At 41.4% G+C, this 18,741-nt stretch overlaps 1 protein-coding gene across 1 annotated transcript in view; it reads right to left on the bottom strand.

The window, feature by feature from the left end:
• Positions 1-18,709, bottom strand: part of MCEE (methylmalonyl-CoA epimerase) — a 32,548-nt gene extending 13,839 nt beyond the window's left edge. The window contains exons 1-2 of the mRNA XM_047766880.1: positions 18,589-18,709; positions 8,647-8,984 (exon numbers count right to left, since the gene is read on the bottom strand). Coding sequence (XP_047622836.1) covers positions 8,647-8,984; positions 18,589-18,628 — 378 coding nt within the window. The 5' untranslated portion in view covers positions 18,629-18,709. The remainder of the gene's footprint in view (positions 1-8,646; positions 8,985-18,588) is intronic.
• Positions 18,710-18,741: the final 32 nt, after the last annotated feature.

Genomic DNA, 18,741 nt, shown 5'->3' with positions numbered 1-18,741 from the left:
CAGATCATGTGTGCCAGGGGGAGGGGGAGGGGGAGGGAGTGGAATGGATTGAGAGTCTGGGGTTGGTAGATAAAAACTCTTGCATCTGGAGTGGATGAGCAATGAGATCTTGCTGTATAGCACAGGAACTATAAATCTAATCCCTTGTGATGGAACATGATGGAGGATGTAAGCCATTTATATGTATGACTGGGTCACTTCGCTGTACAGCGGAAATTGACAAAACATTGGAAATCAATCATAATAAAAATTAAAAAAAAATAAACTATAGACATGTGAAAAAAAAGATCTTATATCCACCCTTCTATTTAAAGGATTGTTATAAAGTTTACAATTCTCTAAGAGTGTTCCTGAAAATACAAAGAAGGAAATAAAAATGCTTTAATTTTCTACTCTAGATGCATTATCTATTCTAAGGGTATAAAAAAGGGTATATGAAATATGAAGCATTATCTACCCTAAAGGTATTAAAAAATGCGTAGAAGAAATGTAAGCAATTTGATTTGGGAAATTAAGTCTGTTCTCCTAAGCAATAAAAATAACATAGTCAATAATAACCCATCTAAAAAAATCTGCTTTTATAGTCCTTTGTGACACATAGCTCTGTAAGACCCTAAATGCCATTAGTGAAAATCTGGGCTATTGACTTCAACCTATTACCACCCCCACCCCCAGGGGTTGGGGGAGAGTGGGGGCAGGCAGCAGGGGCTATTGTATCTATGTCTGGGAATTTATTTTGATTTTATCCTGTAATCTGGAAATTAGGACTGATAGTACCGCAAATAAAAAAAAGTTTAGATTGTCACAATCAGGATTTAGAACCTTCAGGTGAGTCTTACACTTTCTTTGGTCCTCAGCTGACAAGATGTTGGGCTCAATAACATCTTTTTAAAAACCTTAAGGTATGAAATTCCCAGTGACCAAATTTTATGAACAAGTAATAATGTGGTACTTTTTTTTTTGGCAATCCTGCAGCATGTGGAGTTCCTGAGCCATCAGATCCGAGCTGCAGTTGTGACCTATGCCTCAGCTATGGCAATGATGGATCCTTTAACCCACAGTGCAAAGCCAAGGATCGAACCTATATCCTGGAGCTGTAGAGACACCGCCAATCCCATTGCACCACAGTGGGAACTCCAATAATGCGCTACTTTTAATGGTGCATATTTTTGTTAATTTTAAAAATATAGGCTTTTTATCTTGTACAAAATTATAGTAGTACTAACTGATATCGATAATGAATTTAATTTTCAAACTGATATAAATTCATGAAAGTTAAAAGTCTAGAGAAATATTTGTTTCAATTGTCTTTTCCCCCAAAACTAAAAATTAAGTGAATTATTCAAACCTAACACTGTTCTCACCTTACATAGTGTTCAGAAGGTCCCTGTGTATTCTTGGGAATTACTACCTATGTGCTTCCATTCTTGCTGTATGGTCTGGTGGGGGCTATAAAGAAAGTTTCCCAGATGCTGCTCTGAAATTTTTACCAGTTGATAGTAAAACATTAAGAAAACTAAATTTCTTAAATTGACCAAATGCTTTAATTCCAAAAGAATTTCTTTTTTCTTCTCTTTTGCTTTTCTTAGTAATAAAATGCCCTTTCTTTTACAAAATGATGTTAGTAGCAGATAGAATTTTAAATTTTTTTACTGATTTAATAACATAGGAAGTTGAAAGCCTCATCAAACTGTCCACATATTTTGTTCTCTGGAAATGTTAACATTCTCTGAAAGCTCCAGGTCTGGGAACTGGAAGGCAGCTCTGCTCACCACTATACCATCAACAATACTTACATCTGGGAACTGGTGATACACCGATCACTGGGAGAGCTTAGCAATTCCCTAGGATTTACTGTAAAGCCAAAATGAGAATGGAGTTTTTCAAGTAGTATAATTTTCTGTCTTCTTCATTAAAAAATACACATTCCCTGAATGTGGGAAAAAAGTTATCTTGCCAGCCTTTTACCTTAAAGTGTCTTTTATAAGGAATGAAAAAAGATCTGTAGGGAGTTTCTATTGTGGCTCAGTGGGCGGTGAAGATACAGGTTTTATCCCTGGCCTTGCTCAGTGGATTAAGGATCCAGTGTTGCCACAAGCTTGTAGGTCACAGATGCAGCTTGGATCTGGCTTTGCTGTGGCTGTGGCGCAGGCCAGCAGCTGCAGCTCCAATTTGACTTGGAGTCTGGGAACTTGCATATGTCGTGGGTGCAGATGTAAACAGAAAAAAAAGAAAGAAAAAAAGATCTGTGAAAGTCACAAAAGTATAAATAAGAAAATAAGTCATCTAATATCTGGCCACTCAGAAAATAAAACTGCTATAATTACTGCATTTCTTTACACACTTTTTTCTTTTTTTTGGCCATGCCTCAGGCACACAAAAGTTCCCGGGTCAGAGATTGAACTGGAGCCACAGCAGCAATCTGAAGTGACAATGCTAGATCTTTAACCTGCTGTGCCACAAAGGAACTCTCTATCTTATTTTTTAAATAACACTTTTATCATATGCTTGAGACAGTAAGAATTACCTCTAGATGAAATCTAATGCTCTATGTGTAATGCCCTTCTCTGACACTGGGAAATGTATCTATTCAATTGATAAACCTCTCCTCCAGAACCAGTCCTATTCCTCTGCTGCCTCTCCTCAGCAACGTACTCTTCAACCCACGAGTCTTCCCCTCCACCCCCTCTGGCTGCCTCCTCACCCCCTCTAAGCTCCCATTCACTAAGACAGGCATTTGACCCCCTGTATCGAGGCCTCCCATCCTTACTTGGGTTGGGCCACTCCCTGCACTCAAGTCCTCCTTGCCTTGCTTGGGTCCCAAGCTCCTGTGCAAAATTGCCTCAGTATGCCTTGTTTACCCTGTCCAGGCTCTGACCCCCATCCTTGCTCACTCCCCATGTGAATGCCTGCCTCCTTCTGACCAGGCCCTGACTCCCCATAGCAGCCATCCCAGGCAAGGACAGTCAAAGTTCCACCTGGTTCACCCTCCCCTTTCAGTCATCATCTCACACCACTCAGGGCCTGACCCTTCGTGCTGGGTGCCCCCTACCTGTGAGCACATGTACACACATACACATTCTGCTCAGGCTTTAACACTCCAGGGCCCCCATCTCGGTGCCCCTCTTGACGTGCTTGGAATGCCACTCCCTTCGTCAGGCTGGCCTCCTTTGCTCTGACACCCCAAGCCTGGCTGCCCCTCTGCTCAGACTCAGACTCTCTGGGCTGGACCTCCTCAAGCATGGGTACCTGCTCAGTCTTGAGATTTCTCATGGCAAGCAGCTCCCACACATGGATGCCCTCTTCATCCCACCCGAGACTCTCTGCCCCATCTACTATCTTCAGGATTGCATTGTTCAAAAAGGGAAGGGGAGGAAGGCAAAAGGGGTCACGATGATTTTTTAACAGTATTTTTCCTTTTTGTTTTGGCAACTAGAAAGAAATATTTGGCAGAACTGATAGGTACACTAATCTTATCTTTAGTTCTACTTTGATTACATTTCTTCTTTGTTCTAACTCACACCGTTATCTATGTTACCCTTCCCTATCTCATAAGCTGTACTTTGGTCAGTCACCTCTAATCCTCTGTGGAAAATGCAGGGCACATGGAAATACTTGAAGCAAGCAGGCAACCCCAAGAGGACAGGAACTTTGCATTTTGTTCAGTGACATATCCCAGCACCTACCACAGTGAAGGCCAGAATGATTCTGAAAATACCAGAATACCAGGAAAATACCAGAAAATACCAAGAACAGAAGGTAAAGACAGCAACAAAATAGAACAGAAGAAACCTTATCCAGCAGCAGAGTCTCAGAGGACTCCTGCAGTGCTGTGTCTATCAGTAACCCTTTAGTTGCTGAGTTATGGGGGGGTGTCTGAGGGTCCTTCTGGAAGGAGGATGTTACTCAGTAGGCTTAGTGCAGCAGCTATGTACCAACCAGCATGAAAGCATTTAAGTAATTTTACACAGCACAAATTTGTTGAATAAGTACATATTTTCAGCAGCCCTTAAGTTTTTCACTGTGACATACCTTGCTGTCTAAGTTATTTAGTGAAATGAAGGCTAGTTCTATTTGATACCAGAACCATCTCCCCAGGGAGAGGCCTGCAAAAGGTAGAAAGTGCACATCGGCAACAGCATAGCCTGGGCCAGACTGTCCACGCACGGTAAGAAAAAACACTGAACAAGATGACCTCTCAACTTCCTCCAGGGAAAGGTAAACACTCAAGTGTAAGAAATTTGGGCAAGCCTCACAAGAGAAAATGGAAACCCAAACTCAGCCTTAATTGCAATATTAAACTATGTACAAGAAAGAGGATTTTCTCTGTTTAGCCACTAAAAGCTACAGCATGTGCCCATAATAGACACACTCCCGAACTAAGGTTTTACATAAGGTCCTGGTGAAAACACATAAAGTCCTCTGGTGATAATCACAGGGAAGAAAAGTCCACTCTCTGATGGATGGATTTAACATTTTAAAAGAAGGAATGGCATTTAAAAATAAATGACTGCGAACTATAAAATTATAAAAGACTGACTGTAAGCATTTTCAGGAGACATATTTCTGAGCGCTGCCTATTCCATAAATAGCTGGAAAAAGCTGAAGTAACTGGTTTTGGTGTATGCGTATTTGTCACCTTCTACCTTTCAAGGATTCATCTCTTGAGTCGCCTTATATTCACAAAGGCTAGCCAGGTTGCCTCCTCTTGCATAGAGAATGCTGCTGGTACCCAGTTACAGCCATTAGAAAATAAAATCGCTCTGGGCTTCTAGACACATGATCCCTCTGCTTAGAGCACATCACTATACGGACGGCAGCAGCACTTATAAGACACATCCAGAGATTCTTGGGCTTTCCTTTCCCCTTGCATCTGGTCTGTTGTGTCTGTTCATAACAAGCAGACAGCAGAAGTCCAGCTGTGGGGCCACGTGGTCCCACCTGGTTTTCATGGGACATGCACTCTGGCCAGTAAGAAGTCAGTAGGTCACTTGCCCTGTAAGAAGCCCGACTGCCCTGAGAAGTACTCTCAGTTTGCGAAGGTGAAGAGGTTACAAAGGGCTCCTGCTGGAAGGCCCGGCTCTGTGACCAGCAGCCAGCCAGCATGTGGGTGGGCCACCCAGCCAGCAAGCGCCTTTACTTCAATATTTAACCACAACCACAGGAGAGATTCCAAGCAAGAACTGTCCAGCAGAACCCCCTCCCAAACTCCCAACCCACAAAACTCTGAGCAAGATAAAACAGTTGTTGAACACCCTAAAGTTTTGGGATAATACATTGCAATGGCAACCATAACTGGCATGACCAAAGAAATCTTTTCTGACCAGTTCTATCACTTTTGTACCCTCAGTGGAAGACAATTTCAGATCTAAGTTACACTATGGGAAAATCATTAACCCTGGAATCTGCAGTTTCTTTCAAAAAAAGTGTATTTCTTGTTCAAGGACTGGTGACAAATTCTGCTCTGTCTGGTGAGTCAGGGAACCAAGCCCCTGCATCTAGTGACAACTTCATTTCACAGGCTGCCACAGCAGGTGACCATAGTTCTCAGGTGATTCCTCCTTAGAGCATATCTTTACTCAGAAAAAGTGTTACACTGTCCTGGCAATTCCACTTTTGTAAAGTGACCAACTATGGCATAAACCGATGGCCTCCAGTATCCATTTTCCATTTCTTCTTTTTAATTACAGCTACCCCCAGATTTTAGTGGGGCATATAACTGCCCAAGTACAGACTACACTTGTGGTCAACTGTACAATGTGACCAAACCAATGACAAGAACAGGACTGACATGTAATTTCTAATCATCCCTTAAATGTATTGCCCTGCATTTTCTTTCTGCCTTCCCTCCCCTCTGGCTGGTAAACTGGTGAAGCCTGAGCAACCCTGTAAGTCACACGCATGGATGGCAGAGCTATGCTATCAGCCAGAGTCACTTCATTCTAGACTGGGAACAGAAAAATAAAATCTACCTAGTCAAGACATCGTAGTTTTTACTGAAAGTTGAGAATAATGATGGGGTGTGTCATACTAATGCAGCAACTAACTACCCACTCTTCACACCTTCTCCTATTACCTACCTTTATTTTATACTGATAAACAACATTTTCATTCCTCCCCCATTAATCTCTACTTTTGAATTCACTGTTATATTATTCAACTTCCAATGTTCTTTTTTTTTTTTTTTCCCCCCCATTTTTGGCCACCCTGCAGCATATGGAGCTCCAAGGCCAGGGATCAGATCTGAGCCACAGTCTCAACTTAAGTCAAAGCTACAGAACACTGGACTGCTGTGTGAGGCCGGGGATCAAACTCATGTCCCAGTGTCCCTAAGGTGTCACCAAGCCCATTATGCTACAGCGGGAGCTCCCTGCTGTTCTTTACCTAACTGAACTTCTGATACAGCAGCTTTCTTTGAAGGCCTGGGCTTTCTGAAGTAGTGCAGATGGTGTGGTGCAGAGGAGGGAAGAGTGGGTTCAAAGGCCGATATGCCTGCTTCTCATCCTGGGGGGGGGTCCAGCCACCCTCAAGTCCACTGAAATAAAGACTTGCAGGAGTTCCCATTGTGGCGAAGCAGAAATAAATCCAACTAGGAACCATGAGGTTGCAGTTTCAATCCCTGGCCTCGATCAGTGGGTTAAAGATCCAGAGTAGCCGTGGGCTGTGGTATAGGTCACAGATGCGGCTTGGATCCCACGTTGCTGTGGCTGTGGTATAGGCTGGCAGCTACAGCTCCAATGCAATCCCTAGGCTGGGAACCTCAACATGCCAAAGCAGCCCCCCCAAAAAAAGCTTGTGGCCAAAATTAACCTCCTAAAACAGGGGTAAAGGTTCAACATTAGGCCTTGCTTAGCTCCCTTGTCTGACATCCTATGATTTCCGCCCCTGAGATTTTAAACTCAGCTAATCGAGTGAAGGCACTCTGGCACCATGGACAACAACGCAGATCCTGGAGTCAGAACCGATCTGGGTTTGACCCAGCTTTGCTGTTCCCTACTAATGTGGACTGTGGGCAACTTGACTATTCTAAGGCTCAGCCTCCTCACCTGTCACATGGGGTTAATGTGGCCCTCAAGGGCCTCAAGCTATGAGAATTAAAGAAAATGCTACATGCCGAGTACATAACGTTAGTAGTTACAAATACTGGCCTTTCTACATGCTGTCCCTCTGCCTAGAACACCTTCCTCCCCTTGTCCACCTGGGGATTCCTTCACATTCATTATAACTCATGCCCTGTGATACATGCCCCCCTCCTTGGCCTGCCAGAGGCCACCAATCTTCCTTCATTGTACAACTGAGACATGTCTATGAATTTTGCTTATCACAAGACACTGTAATTGCCTGTTTAAAGAGCTGCCCCTCCTCACTGTGGACCTGGTCATGTGTTTCTTACTCATTGCTGAATCCAAATACTCAAGGATTCTCAAATATGTTTGCAATATGAACTGAATAAATCCCTGGGTTCACGTTGGAATTAACTGCCCTCTCTTCTGGATTGGGAGTTAGACCTAACTTTCGATTATGTCATTCCTTCTATCAAAAGAATTGTCCTATCAAAATAATTTAAATTGAAGCATAATTGGTAATGCCGACATTCCAAAAGCAGTTATCTGAACATGAACATCTCCAGATAAAGGCACTCTAATGAGAATGTTCTTGTCTAAAAGTTCATGTTTTTTTTTAAGAGTTGTTAGCAGATACAGTTGAGATCTTAAAAATCACAGTCAGTAATTGAAAATGTATTGCCTTTGTAATAAGGAACAAGTTATTAGAATTGCAAAGATAGAAAATAATTATAATACTTAGCATGTACATGGAAATTCTTACTTTATTAAGTCCTTCACTCGCTGATCCCAATTGCCTGTGACAGTGACAGCAGTTGCATTTCCACTGCATGGAAGGTTGTGCATGATCAACAGACATGACGGCAAAGATTTAGATCTGCTTTGGCCAAGTCAGTGGCCTTTATATAGTGATTGTTGAATCCAGACTTCAATTACACATATTACCATTATTATTTGCAGTTTTCAAGAGGGAAGGAGTATGTATCTATTGATCTATCCTTGAACAGGACCAATATTACCATTCCCCTGAAAGAACTTAAAGAACTTTCTGATGACAGCAACAATATGTAGCCTTAAAAAGTAAAAGGCTGGAGTTTGGAGTTCCCGTCGTGGCGCAGTGGTTAACGAATCCGACTAGGAACCATGAGGTTGCGGGTTCGGTCCCTGCCCTTGCTCAGTGGGTTAACGATCCGGTGTTGCCATGAGCTGTGGTGTAGGTTGCAGACGTGGCTCGGATCCTGCGTTGCTGTGGCTCTGGCGTAGGCCGGTGGCTACAGCTCCGATTCAACCCCTAGCCTGGGAACCTCCATATGCTGCGGGAGCGGCCCAAGAAATAGCAACAACAACAACAACAAAAAAAGACAAAAAGACAAAAAAAAAAAGGCTGGAGTTTCCTGATTGTGTAGAGGTTAAGGCATTGGCATGGGCATTGCTGTGGCTCAGGTTTGATCCCTGGCCTGGGAACTTCCACATGCTCTGAGTGCAGCCAAAACAAAAACAAACAAACAAACAAACAAAAAACAAGTAAAAAGCATTTTAAAAGACAAACTTACAATAACAAATATTAAAATAATTAAAATACCTCAATGCAGATGTGATGCATCCCTCCAGCTTTGTTTTTCTGCAGAAAACCTGCAATTGGACTGTCATTTCCCAGTGGATGAAGCAGTTCCATCTTGGTATTTCCCAGGTTGACAAAAACAACGGACACTCCATGTTCAGGAATAGGGGCCATCTCACCTACTTGGGCCCCCAGAACATTCTTATAAAATGCCTTGGACTTTTCCAAGTCTTGCACTGCTATTGCTATATGATTGAGTCGCCCCAGGTTCCATACAGGACTAGCCACTTGATTCGAGGTCAGCGACATGGAAAAAGTTCTTACTGTTGGAACAGGAGTTTGAAGTCTGGGAAAAAACCCTGAAAAATTGAACAGTCATTGATTGATATCTGAGAATTGATGCCCTTAGAAAATTAATTAAAAAAAATAAATTACACACGTAAAAATCATTTGTATACCTATTCTTTTTAATTACAGAAATTAAATCAGAGATGATCAATTTAAAAAGCATGTCACAATTACTCACTCTGCTCTGAAATACCTGTCTGGAATTAAAAACCTAATTCTGAGCTTTTTAGACTCAGAATAAAGAATGACATTTGTCATATAATTTATATTTACCAATTTAAAGGATAGCTGCATGTCATTTAGAATTACATGTTGTTTTTTTGCAGTTCTTAAAGGGCAAGTTTGAATGTGATAGTGAAACAACATACACCTGATGAAAGCAAACAATTTTATTCTCTACCTACAAACAATTTTTTTGTCTTATGTTATGTAGTAAGTTCATTAAAGTTATAAGTACCTTTTAATGTGTACTTTATTTGGATAATTATCAACTAAGGAAAGTATCTCATTACTGAGGGAAAAACAAGCAAAGATCAAGAGGGTACTTAAACATATGAGAATTTCCTGAGCCTTTTTTTAAATTGTTCTCTTCATAATTATGAAGGAGTAGAAGCAGAACTGCTTCTAAATGTGAAGAAACCTTTCATTTGGAAACTAAAGCAGCTTTCAATGTGTTCTCCCCATGTACTACTATTTCTTCAGTAGTTCTCCCCAGAATGAAAATTATATACATGTCCAGGGTCTAAATACAATCCTGCAAAACAACATCACTTAATGAGAATGTATGAAATAGCAAAATGAAGAGCACATACTTTATAAACAAAGAGTCGTTAGTGCTTAATGACAAACACTTTAAATAGTACCTAGTATCACAGAGCTTCAGCTAACATAAAATTCCCTTACTAAAGTTTTTGATAACAAGGAAATTAAAGTGACACTATTTGATTTTATTTAAGTCCATATACCCAGGAAGGAGTTCCCTGGTGAAGCCTGGGTTTGATCCCTGGTCTTGGAACTAAGATCCCACATCAAGCCGCTGCATGCTGTGTTGTGGGGGTAGGGCATACACATTGTTGCAAGGTAGTGTCCTGTAGGCAGGCTTTCCACCCCCACTTAGCTGCATAATGAAGGGCTTCCAGGGACCTGGTGCTTCCTCACCAAGAAATAAAGAGCCCACATAGCCTAGCTGGGCTTATCACCTTGTGGGGACCACCATTCCCTCTTTCAGGCCCAAATAATACTGCTTTGATGCTTTGTCCTTGCTTAAAGTGTGAGTGTCACATGGCCAACCCCACTGTTTACACCTGTCCTTTGCTGGGAGGGGACAAGTCTCCCTCCACTGTGGCAAAGAGAAGTGTATATAGGCAAAACTGTCCTGCCCTGGCCACTGGGAGAGACCCGCTGGCTGCGTGGGACTGACACCCAAGACTGAAGCTGATGTGGCTCTGGCTCTTCTCTACACAAGTTACACACTGTTCCACCCAGCGCTTATATTCTCCTTGGTGACTCTGGTTCTTTCAACTTACTGTGTCATCATGAAATTCAGGTATATTACAAACCAGTACACATATACATAAATGTATGACTGGAAGTAAATTTCATGAAAAGAATACCTAATCCTCACTAAATGTAATGTGTTCTAATATTTTCTATTCTATTTTAGTTTAGTTTTTTTAAAAAAATGCTAGTACTACCCACTAAATATCTACCTTTCTGGTTTGTTGTGAAAATTAGAAACTTGGTGTAAAAAATATAATACTACAGTGCAAGACATATATAACAGGCATACAATAAATTCAGCCATTCTTGTTAATGACACCTAATGACTGTTTGCCAGATGAATGGCATGCAGGGTTGTCTGTGGAGACCAAGAAATCTGAAGGGCAGGGTGGTAGTGAATTTTTAAAATGCTAACAACCAACAAAACCATCCATCAGACCACTCTTCCCTTCCTTCCATTTATGTGTGTAATTTGCAATGAAAGTTCAATACACAATGTATTTGTACTAAAAATATATATATAGATATGGTCAACGTGCCCTAGAGTGATAGGCACACTAGTGCTGTTTGCTCTGTGAAATTTTAAGAGTATGTCAAATAGTGAGTCTAGGTATTTCTGAATTCTCCTTACCAGTGGTACCTTTAGATGAGATGGGGCAGTGGGAGGTTCTCTGGCAGGCATTCTGCTACCAGCAATGGAACATATGGCAATGTCAAAGGAATAAATTAGCATGTATCCAAATGAAGGTGAAGTTGTATATCCCACGCCAGTTTGCTGTAGGGACATTTCAAAAACTCTAGCACTGAAAAGGAAGTCCAAACAACTCATGTTATTAGAAGTCTCACTATCTTTCTGTGTAACTTCCTTATCATTTGGAAGTGAGAGGAGGAAAGTTTACTAGAATTGACTGATTTGATCTCTGGCCTTTCTCAGTGGTTTAAATGATCCAGCTTTGCCATAAGCTGCAGCGTAGGTTGCAGATGTGGCTTGGATCTGGTGTTGCTGTGGTTGCAGCATAGGCCAGCAGCTCTGGCTCCAATTTGACCCCTAGCCTGGGAAGCTCCATATGCCATGGGTGTGGTCCTAAAAAGACAAATAAATAAATAAAATGAAGGGTATTTAAAACGAATAAACAACAAGGTCCTACTGTATAGAACAGGGAACTATATCCAATCTCCTGGGGTAGACCATGATGGAAAAGAATATAAAAAAAGAATGTGTGTATCTGTGTATGAATATATACATATATATGTATATATACACATATATATACATATACATATCAATCACTTTGCTATACAGCAGAAATTGGCCAACACTGTAAATCAACTATAATTAAAAAATAAAATGAATGGTAAAATACATAAGATGGTTAGTTCAGCTGGTTAGAGCATGGTGCTAATAATAAAATGAAGGGTAAGGGATATAAAAATGGCCAAGATGTGCATAACATATTCAATACCATTAGCATTAGGGAAAAGCAAATCAAAACCACAATGAGGTATTAACTCAAACCCACGAAAAAAAAAGGGCAGATGAGGAGTCTATGAGTAAAATGTGAAATCCTATAGACAAAGCAAACTGGAGTAAGAAACACAGAATAAAGAGTGTACAGTGATAACAGATGTTTATAGATACTTAAAAAAAAATGTGTTGCTGAACAGTTTGTTGTGAACTGACCTGTAAAAACATTAGCTTCTCTTTTAACTTTCGCTTTTTTTTTTTGGTGGTATGTGGAAGTTCCCAAGCCAGGGATCAAACAAACACCACAGTTGTGACCTGTGCCACAGCTGTGGCAATGCCAGATCCTTGACCCACTGTGCCACAGGGGAACTTCCGACTTTCGCAAATTTTTAAAAGACATTTTTATTTCAGATTGCCCCCCAACTACAGGAATTCACAGCTCTTTAGTTTTAGGTTTTTCTGCCTCTCATCTCAGAAAGTACAGCAGAACTGCATTACTGGAGTTCCCATCGTGGCGCAGTGGTTAACGAATCCGACTAGGAACCATGAGGTTGCGGGTTCGGTCCCTGCCCTTGCTCAGTGGGTTAACGATCCGGCGTTGCCGTGAGCTGTGGTATAGGTTGCAGACGTGGCTCGGATCCTGCGTTGCTGTGGCTCTGGCGTAGGCCGGTGGCTACAGCTCCGATTCAACCCCTAGCCTGGGAACCTCCATATGCTGCGGGAGCGGCCCAAGAAATAGCAACAACAACAACAACAAAAAGACAAAAAAAGACAAAAAAAAAAGAACTGCATTACTTTCAACTCTATAGCGTGTAGTTTGTGACTATTCCAAAAAGGATTACTTCCCACGAATAAACTATATGTATATGCATGTGTGAAGAAACTTATCAGATGTTTAAAAACAGGATTGTTGGAGAGTTTCCTTTGTGGCTCGGTGGTTAACGAACCCGACTAGGATCATGAGGATGTGAGTTCAATCCCTGGCCTTGATTAGTAGGTTAAGGATTCAGCATTGCTGTGAGCTATGGTGTAGGTCACAGACCACAGCTTGGATCCAATGTTGTTGTGGCTGTGGCCAGCAGCTACAGCTTTGATTCAACTCCTAGCCTGGGTACCTCCATATGACCCAGGTGCAGTCCTAAAAAGCCAAAACAAACAAACAAAAAACCCCAAGAGTGTTAAAACAAAACAAAACAAAACACCTAAACCTACAGGGAAGTTCCTGCTGTGGCCCAGTGGTTTAAGACTCTGACTACAGCGGCTTGGGTCACTTCAGAGGCTCAGGTTCAAAACCTGGCCTGGCACAGTAAGTTAAAGGGTCTAGTGTTGCCACAGCCGTGGCATAGGTCACAGCTGCAGCTCTGATTCAATCCCTGGGCCAAGAACTTCTATACTCTACAGGTAAGGCCATAAAAAAAGAAAAAAGAAAAAAAAAGAAAGAAAGAAAAGAAAAGGAAAAAAACAACAACAGGATTGTAAAGATGAACAACTGACTTTTACACATATCAGGAATCTGATGTACAAGAAGCCAAAAATGGTACCAAAAAATGATATGTATGTTAACCCTAATTTTTAACTTTCTTTCCATATTGTTTCTTGCTAATATTTTAGTGCCTTGACTTAAAATAACATTGCATTTCTTTCCATTTGGCCTGTTTTTACTTCAGACCACAGCCTTTCTGGACATTGACTCTAAATAAAAAAAGTTTTAGCTGCAAGGGTCTATACTCGAATGCATTAAGGGTACTTACTCTTTGAAGAAATTATATGTTAAATTTGTACAGAAAGTGCCATAAAATGTGAATAACCACTTATAATAAAGTTTTCTTATTTTATTGATATAATTTATAAAGTTTACCCATTTGAAGTATATATGCTGTTTTTTTTTATATTTGCAAACTTCACATTGTCTAACTTTAGAACATGTAGTAGGTTTTTAAAGTCTGAATGTTTGTACATCTTATTTGAGGAGCCATAATATATTCAGAAAGTCATTTATCACAAGAGCCTTCAAGTTAATTTGGTGAGAAGCCCATTTGTCTTCAGTATCCAACCAGAGGATTTCATGGCACCATACATGTTATTTTCATCCTGTTTGATCAGGAATAATTTTTTATTCATCACAATTAGTAAACAGACGTTTCTGTTACCCCACTTACATACGACTCCTTAATAAATCGCTCTTCACAGTCATGTAACTTGTCCACTCTTGTCTTTAACATGTTCAATTTCCATTTTCCAACCTAATTTCTGATGAAGCTGATCCTTTGCAACCCAAATTTGAATGTATTGTGTTTGTTTAATCCGATCTATCTTTCTGAGCTTCTCCTGTTTTTCTGTTAGTTTCATGGTCCTTAAAAGTAGGGTCAGAACGTAAAATTACCATTTGATTCAGCAATCCCTCCTTTGGGTATATATCCAAAAGAACTGAAAGCAAGAATTTGAAGATATTTATATACCCACTTCCTACACATATATTCACAATAGCAAAAAGGTAGAAATAATGCAAGTGTCCATCAAAGGATGAAAAGACAACAAAATGTGGTATACACACCCACTAGAATATTATCCAACCTTAAAAAGAAATGAAATTCTGACACATGGTACAACATGGATGAACCCTGAAGACATTATGCCAAAGGAAAAAAGCCAGTCACAAAAGAACATGTATTATATAATTCCACCCATAAGTAACACAGACAGGAGTTCCTGTTATGGCTCAATGGTTAACGAATCTGAGTAGGAACCATGAGATTGTGGGTTCAATCCCTGGCCTCGCTCAGTGGGTTGGGGATGTGGGGTTGCCGTGAGCTGTGGTGGAGGCCGAAGATGAAGCTCGGATTCCGAGTTGCTGTGGCTGTGGCATAGGCCGGTGGCTACAGCTCCGATTTGAGCCCTAGCCTGGGAACCTCCATAAGCCATGGGTGTGGCCTTAAAAAAGACAAAAAAAAAAGGAGACCCAGAGGGAAGTCAAACTCCTACTGAGAAAGTAGAACAGCGGCTATCAGGGGCCAGGAGTAGGAAACCATGGGAGAGTTATTGTTGAATGGGTACAGAGGTTCAATTTGGAATGATGAGAAAGTTCTGGAGATGGATGATGGTGATGGTTGCACAATGTTAATGTATTTAATGTCACTGAACTATGCACCTAAATATGGTAAAAATAGTATACTTTATGTTATGTATATTTAACTACAATAAAAGAAAAAGTGGGGTCATCTAAGGGTGAAGCCTTTAAAAGAGGATGAATCAGGAGTTCCCATCGTGGCGCAGTGGTTAACGAATCTGACTAGGAACCATGAGGTTGCGGGTTCGGTCCCTGCCCTTGCTCAGTGGGTTAACGATCCGGCGTTGCCGTGAGCTGTGGTGTAGGTTGCAGACGCGGCTCGGATCCTGTGTTGCTGTGGCTCTGGCGTAGGCCGGTGGCTACAGCTCCGATTGGACCCCTGGCCTGGGAACCTCCATATGCCGCGGGAGCGGCCCAAGAAATAGCAAAAAAAAGACCAAAAAAAAAATGTGTATATAAACTACAAAAGAAATGTTATCTTTATTTGTACTCAGTTCTTGCAATAAATATATGATTTGGAAGTTATATTCCGTTCCCCTTAATTTCCCATCAACTATTGGATAAAAAAAATGTTTCTAAAGACACGCATATAAAAATGCCTCTTCTCTAATATTTAAATTATTATTTATATGTTCACTTTCAGATTTTGTGGATGAGTATCATATAAGAGGCAGTGTGTGAAGTTCCCATGTGGTGCAGTGGGTTAAGGGTCCAGAGTTGCCACAGTTGTATTGTAGGTCACAGCTGAGGCTTGGATTGGATCCCTGGCCCAGGAACTTCCATGTGCTGTGGGTGTGGCCAAAAAAAAAAAAAGGCAGTGTGTGTGGTGCTAGAGTGCTTCAGTTCAAATCTTGACCCTACCATTTGTTATATAACTTGGGCTGGTTACTTACCCTTTCTGTGCTTTTGTTTCTCATATAGGTAGATATACCTTCCTCATAATATTGTCATGAAACTTAAATGAATATTATACATTAAAGGTTTAGAAAAGTGTCTGGTACAAAGTACATTATAAATCCTAAGGGTTATCATTTATTGGCACTTTCAGAAAGGTTACATCAAAACCTTGCTTATAAATATAAGCATCTCTGACTTCTAATGCATTTTACATTTTTAAAGGAAAAAGCTGACTATGCACCTACCCTATATACAGTACTGCACTAATGTACAGCACAGTACTGCACTCTTACTCAACAACTAAAGACTGCTTGTATTTGGAAGATATTTTGGCACACAGTGTTTTCATATTCACTGTTTCATGTCATCAATCCACAACTTACTTTTTATGACAAAGAGACCACTCTCCTTTCACTCTTGAAAATTCAACAAATAGGCTTTGATTTTAGAACACCTTCGACGGTATCTCAGTATTTAGTGACTACTGATATCCTCATGGAATGATGCTGCTGGAAGCTATTATACGCATTGTATTATTTTCTCTTTTTCATGCAGGAATACTGATTTACAATTTTTCCAAGTTAAAACTAGTTGCTTATAGTAACCCTCTAGTTCACCCACACTGCTCATGACTGTTGTTTAACTTGGGAACTCTTTTCAATATCTTATAAAAGCAAAAACTGTATTTAGAACAATTTTGCCTTTCAGGAACCCACAAGTTGCTTATTACCCCCAAAGCAGAAATGGCCCAGTCTCTGGGCCTTCTCCATACTGCTGGGATCTTTCATCAGTGGAGGACAAATCCCATAGCATTAACATCTTGCTGACTTGACCTCACTTTCCCAATAAAGATACACAGATTTATTTCATCCTTAGAGTCATGCAACACTACTACTTGGCTAGTCTTGCCTAAGCAAACTGTGATTCCGAAATCTGAAGGAGGAGCATATCATGTGGTAGCCCAGCTCTGCCTCTGAGTCTTAATGCCCATAAATTAGAGATAACAGTAAGAGTTTAGGAAGGACTTCAATATTTTTCCCATTTAGAGAGGAGAGAAAAAAAGCCCTGATTAGCCTTCTTCCAGGTTACACTAAGTAGCAAAGCTGAGCCTCAGGCCCAGGTCTGTCTAACAACAATGTTGATGTCAAGCCATTATTTTAAATTTTCTCATTCCTCTGACAGTCTCTACCATTCTTTCATTCTCAAACGTTAAGATCTCTAGTGTATGTTCTATGAGCAACACCTATTTTTCTGAAAAAGCTTTCCAAGTGATGAGATAACTGTTTTAGAAGTTCTCTTGAAAAGGGCTTTTGCAATAAATGGTAGGTGAACTATGATTTTGAGCTGTATTTTTTTTTTTTAAGACAATTTTTTTTTTGGTCTTTTTTTTTGCTATTTCTTGGCGGCATATGGAGGTTCCCAGGCTAGGGGTCTAATCAGAGCTGTAGCCGCCGGCCTACACCAGAGTCACAGCAACGCAAGATCCGAGCCGCGTCTGCAACCTACACCACAGCTCACGGCAACGCCGGATGGTTAACCCACTGAGCAAGGCCAGGGACCGAACCCACAACCTCATGGTTCCTAGTCGGGTTCGTTAACCACTGCGCCACGACGGGAACTCCTTGAGCTGTATTTTACCAAGGAAAGGAAAGAGGGGCCCGAAGGGCATGTTATTGTCAAAACTTGAATATCACCTGTTAATCAGAGATTCATTTTAACAAGTTGTGCTCAGCCTGTTATAATATTTTTCATATATAAATATACATGTATCTCTCACGACTTTAAACTGATACAGTGCTGATACAGCTAAAACTATTATGGTGTACTGTGATCAACGAAGATTTGTTGAGTTTGAGATGGGACTTCAAAGGACCACGAATGCTGTTACGTTTCAATAAATGTAATAGATAGCACTTTCTAGGAGGGAAATCTAACATTACTGAAGGCTCGTCTTCTGGAACCCTTTCTGAAAGTGCTAAACTGAAGGATCTGTCACAAATGTTCAGCAGTTTTTAACAGACATCACCACTCGGCACTTCCTTCCTAACGGGGTTTCGGATTAAGGGAAAAAGTTGCCCCTTGATGGAGGAAGACTATAAAAAGAGAAAGGAGAAAATAAATGGACAGGGTGTAGAAAATTTGAAGGTTTTGTTTTTAATGGCGGTGTCGAGAACTCCAAATCCGCCTAACTTTACTCTCTTTTTATACAAGATAAATACATATATATGGGTATGTGGGAAAAAACACTCCTTTTGTATTCATATCCTTTATACAACTGACCTTCCATCGTTCTCAGCAGGATACTGGCCATGCCTAGAGTTCAGCCTGCGTTTTGTAGAGGACTTGTCCTTCCCGGCTTCTCCCCCTTCGGAGCTCACTGTCCCTCTGCCATTTACTGTATCTACTTCAGCCTCAGCCTGGCCTTGCCTAAACCAGGTTCCCTCTCCTCCAGGCGACACGTGAGAAGCACTGGCGGAGAGACGCAAAAGTGCAAGGAATTCCCGCTGCTAACTAGGCGTTCCTGGAAGGCTCGGTCTATAGATGCTGACAGCGGCCAAGGACACAGCCTTAGCCAAGGGCAGAGCGCAGCACACCCAGGTGCACTAGCCACCAGCGGTCTCCGAGTACTCTGGCCTCGTGTCCAGCGCACCCACCCCTGGGAGAGCCCCGAACCCAGAGTATTCACCTGCAGCGCTCGCGCCAGCCACCCTCAAGAGGCGCGCCATCTTGGGAAGCGTACCACTCACTTCCGAGCCGTGAGGAGCGAGGGACGGGACAACCCGGCGGGAGACCTGGAGAGCACACAGAGGAGCCCGGTGGGCGAGGCTAGGGGCGTGGC

Source organism: Phacochoerus africanus, chromosome 2, assembly GCF_016906955.1.
Source record: "Phacochoerus africanus isolate WHEZ1 chromosome 2, ROS_Pafr_v1, whole genome shotgun sequence".
Taxonomy (NCBI): domain Eukaryota; kingdom Metazoa; phylum Chordata; class Mammalia; order Artiodactyla; family Suidae; genus Phacochoerus; species Phacochoerus africanus.
Note: the sequence above shows the minus strand (reverse complement) of the source record. Positions and strands in the feature narration are given on the sequence as shown.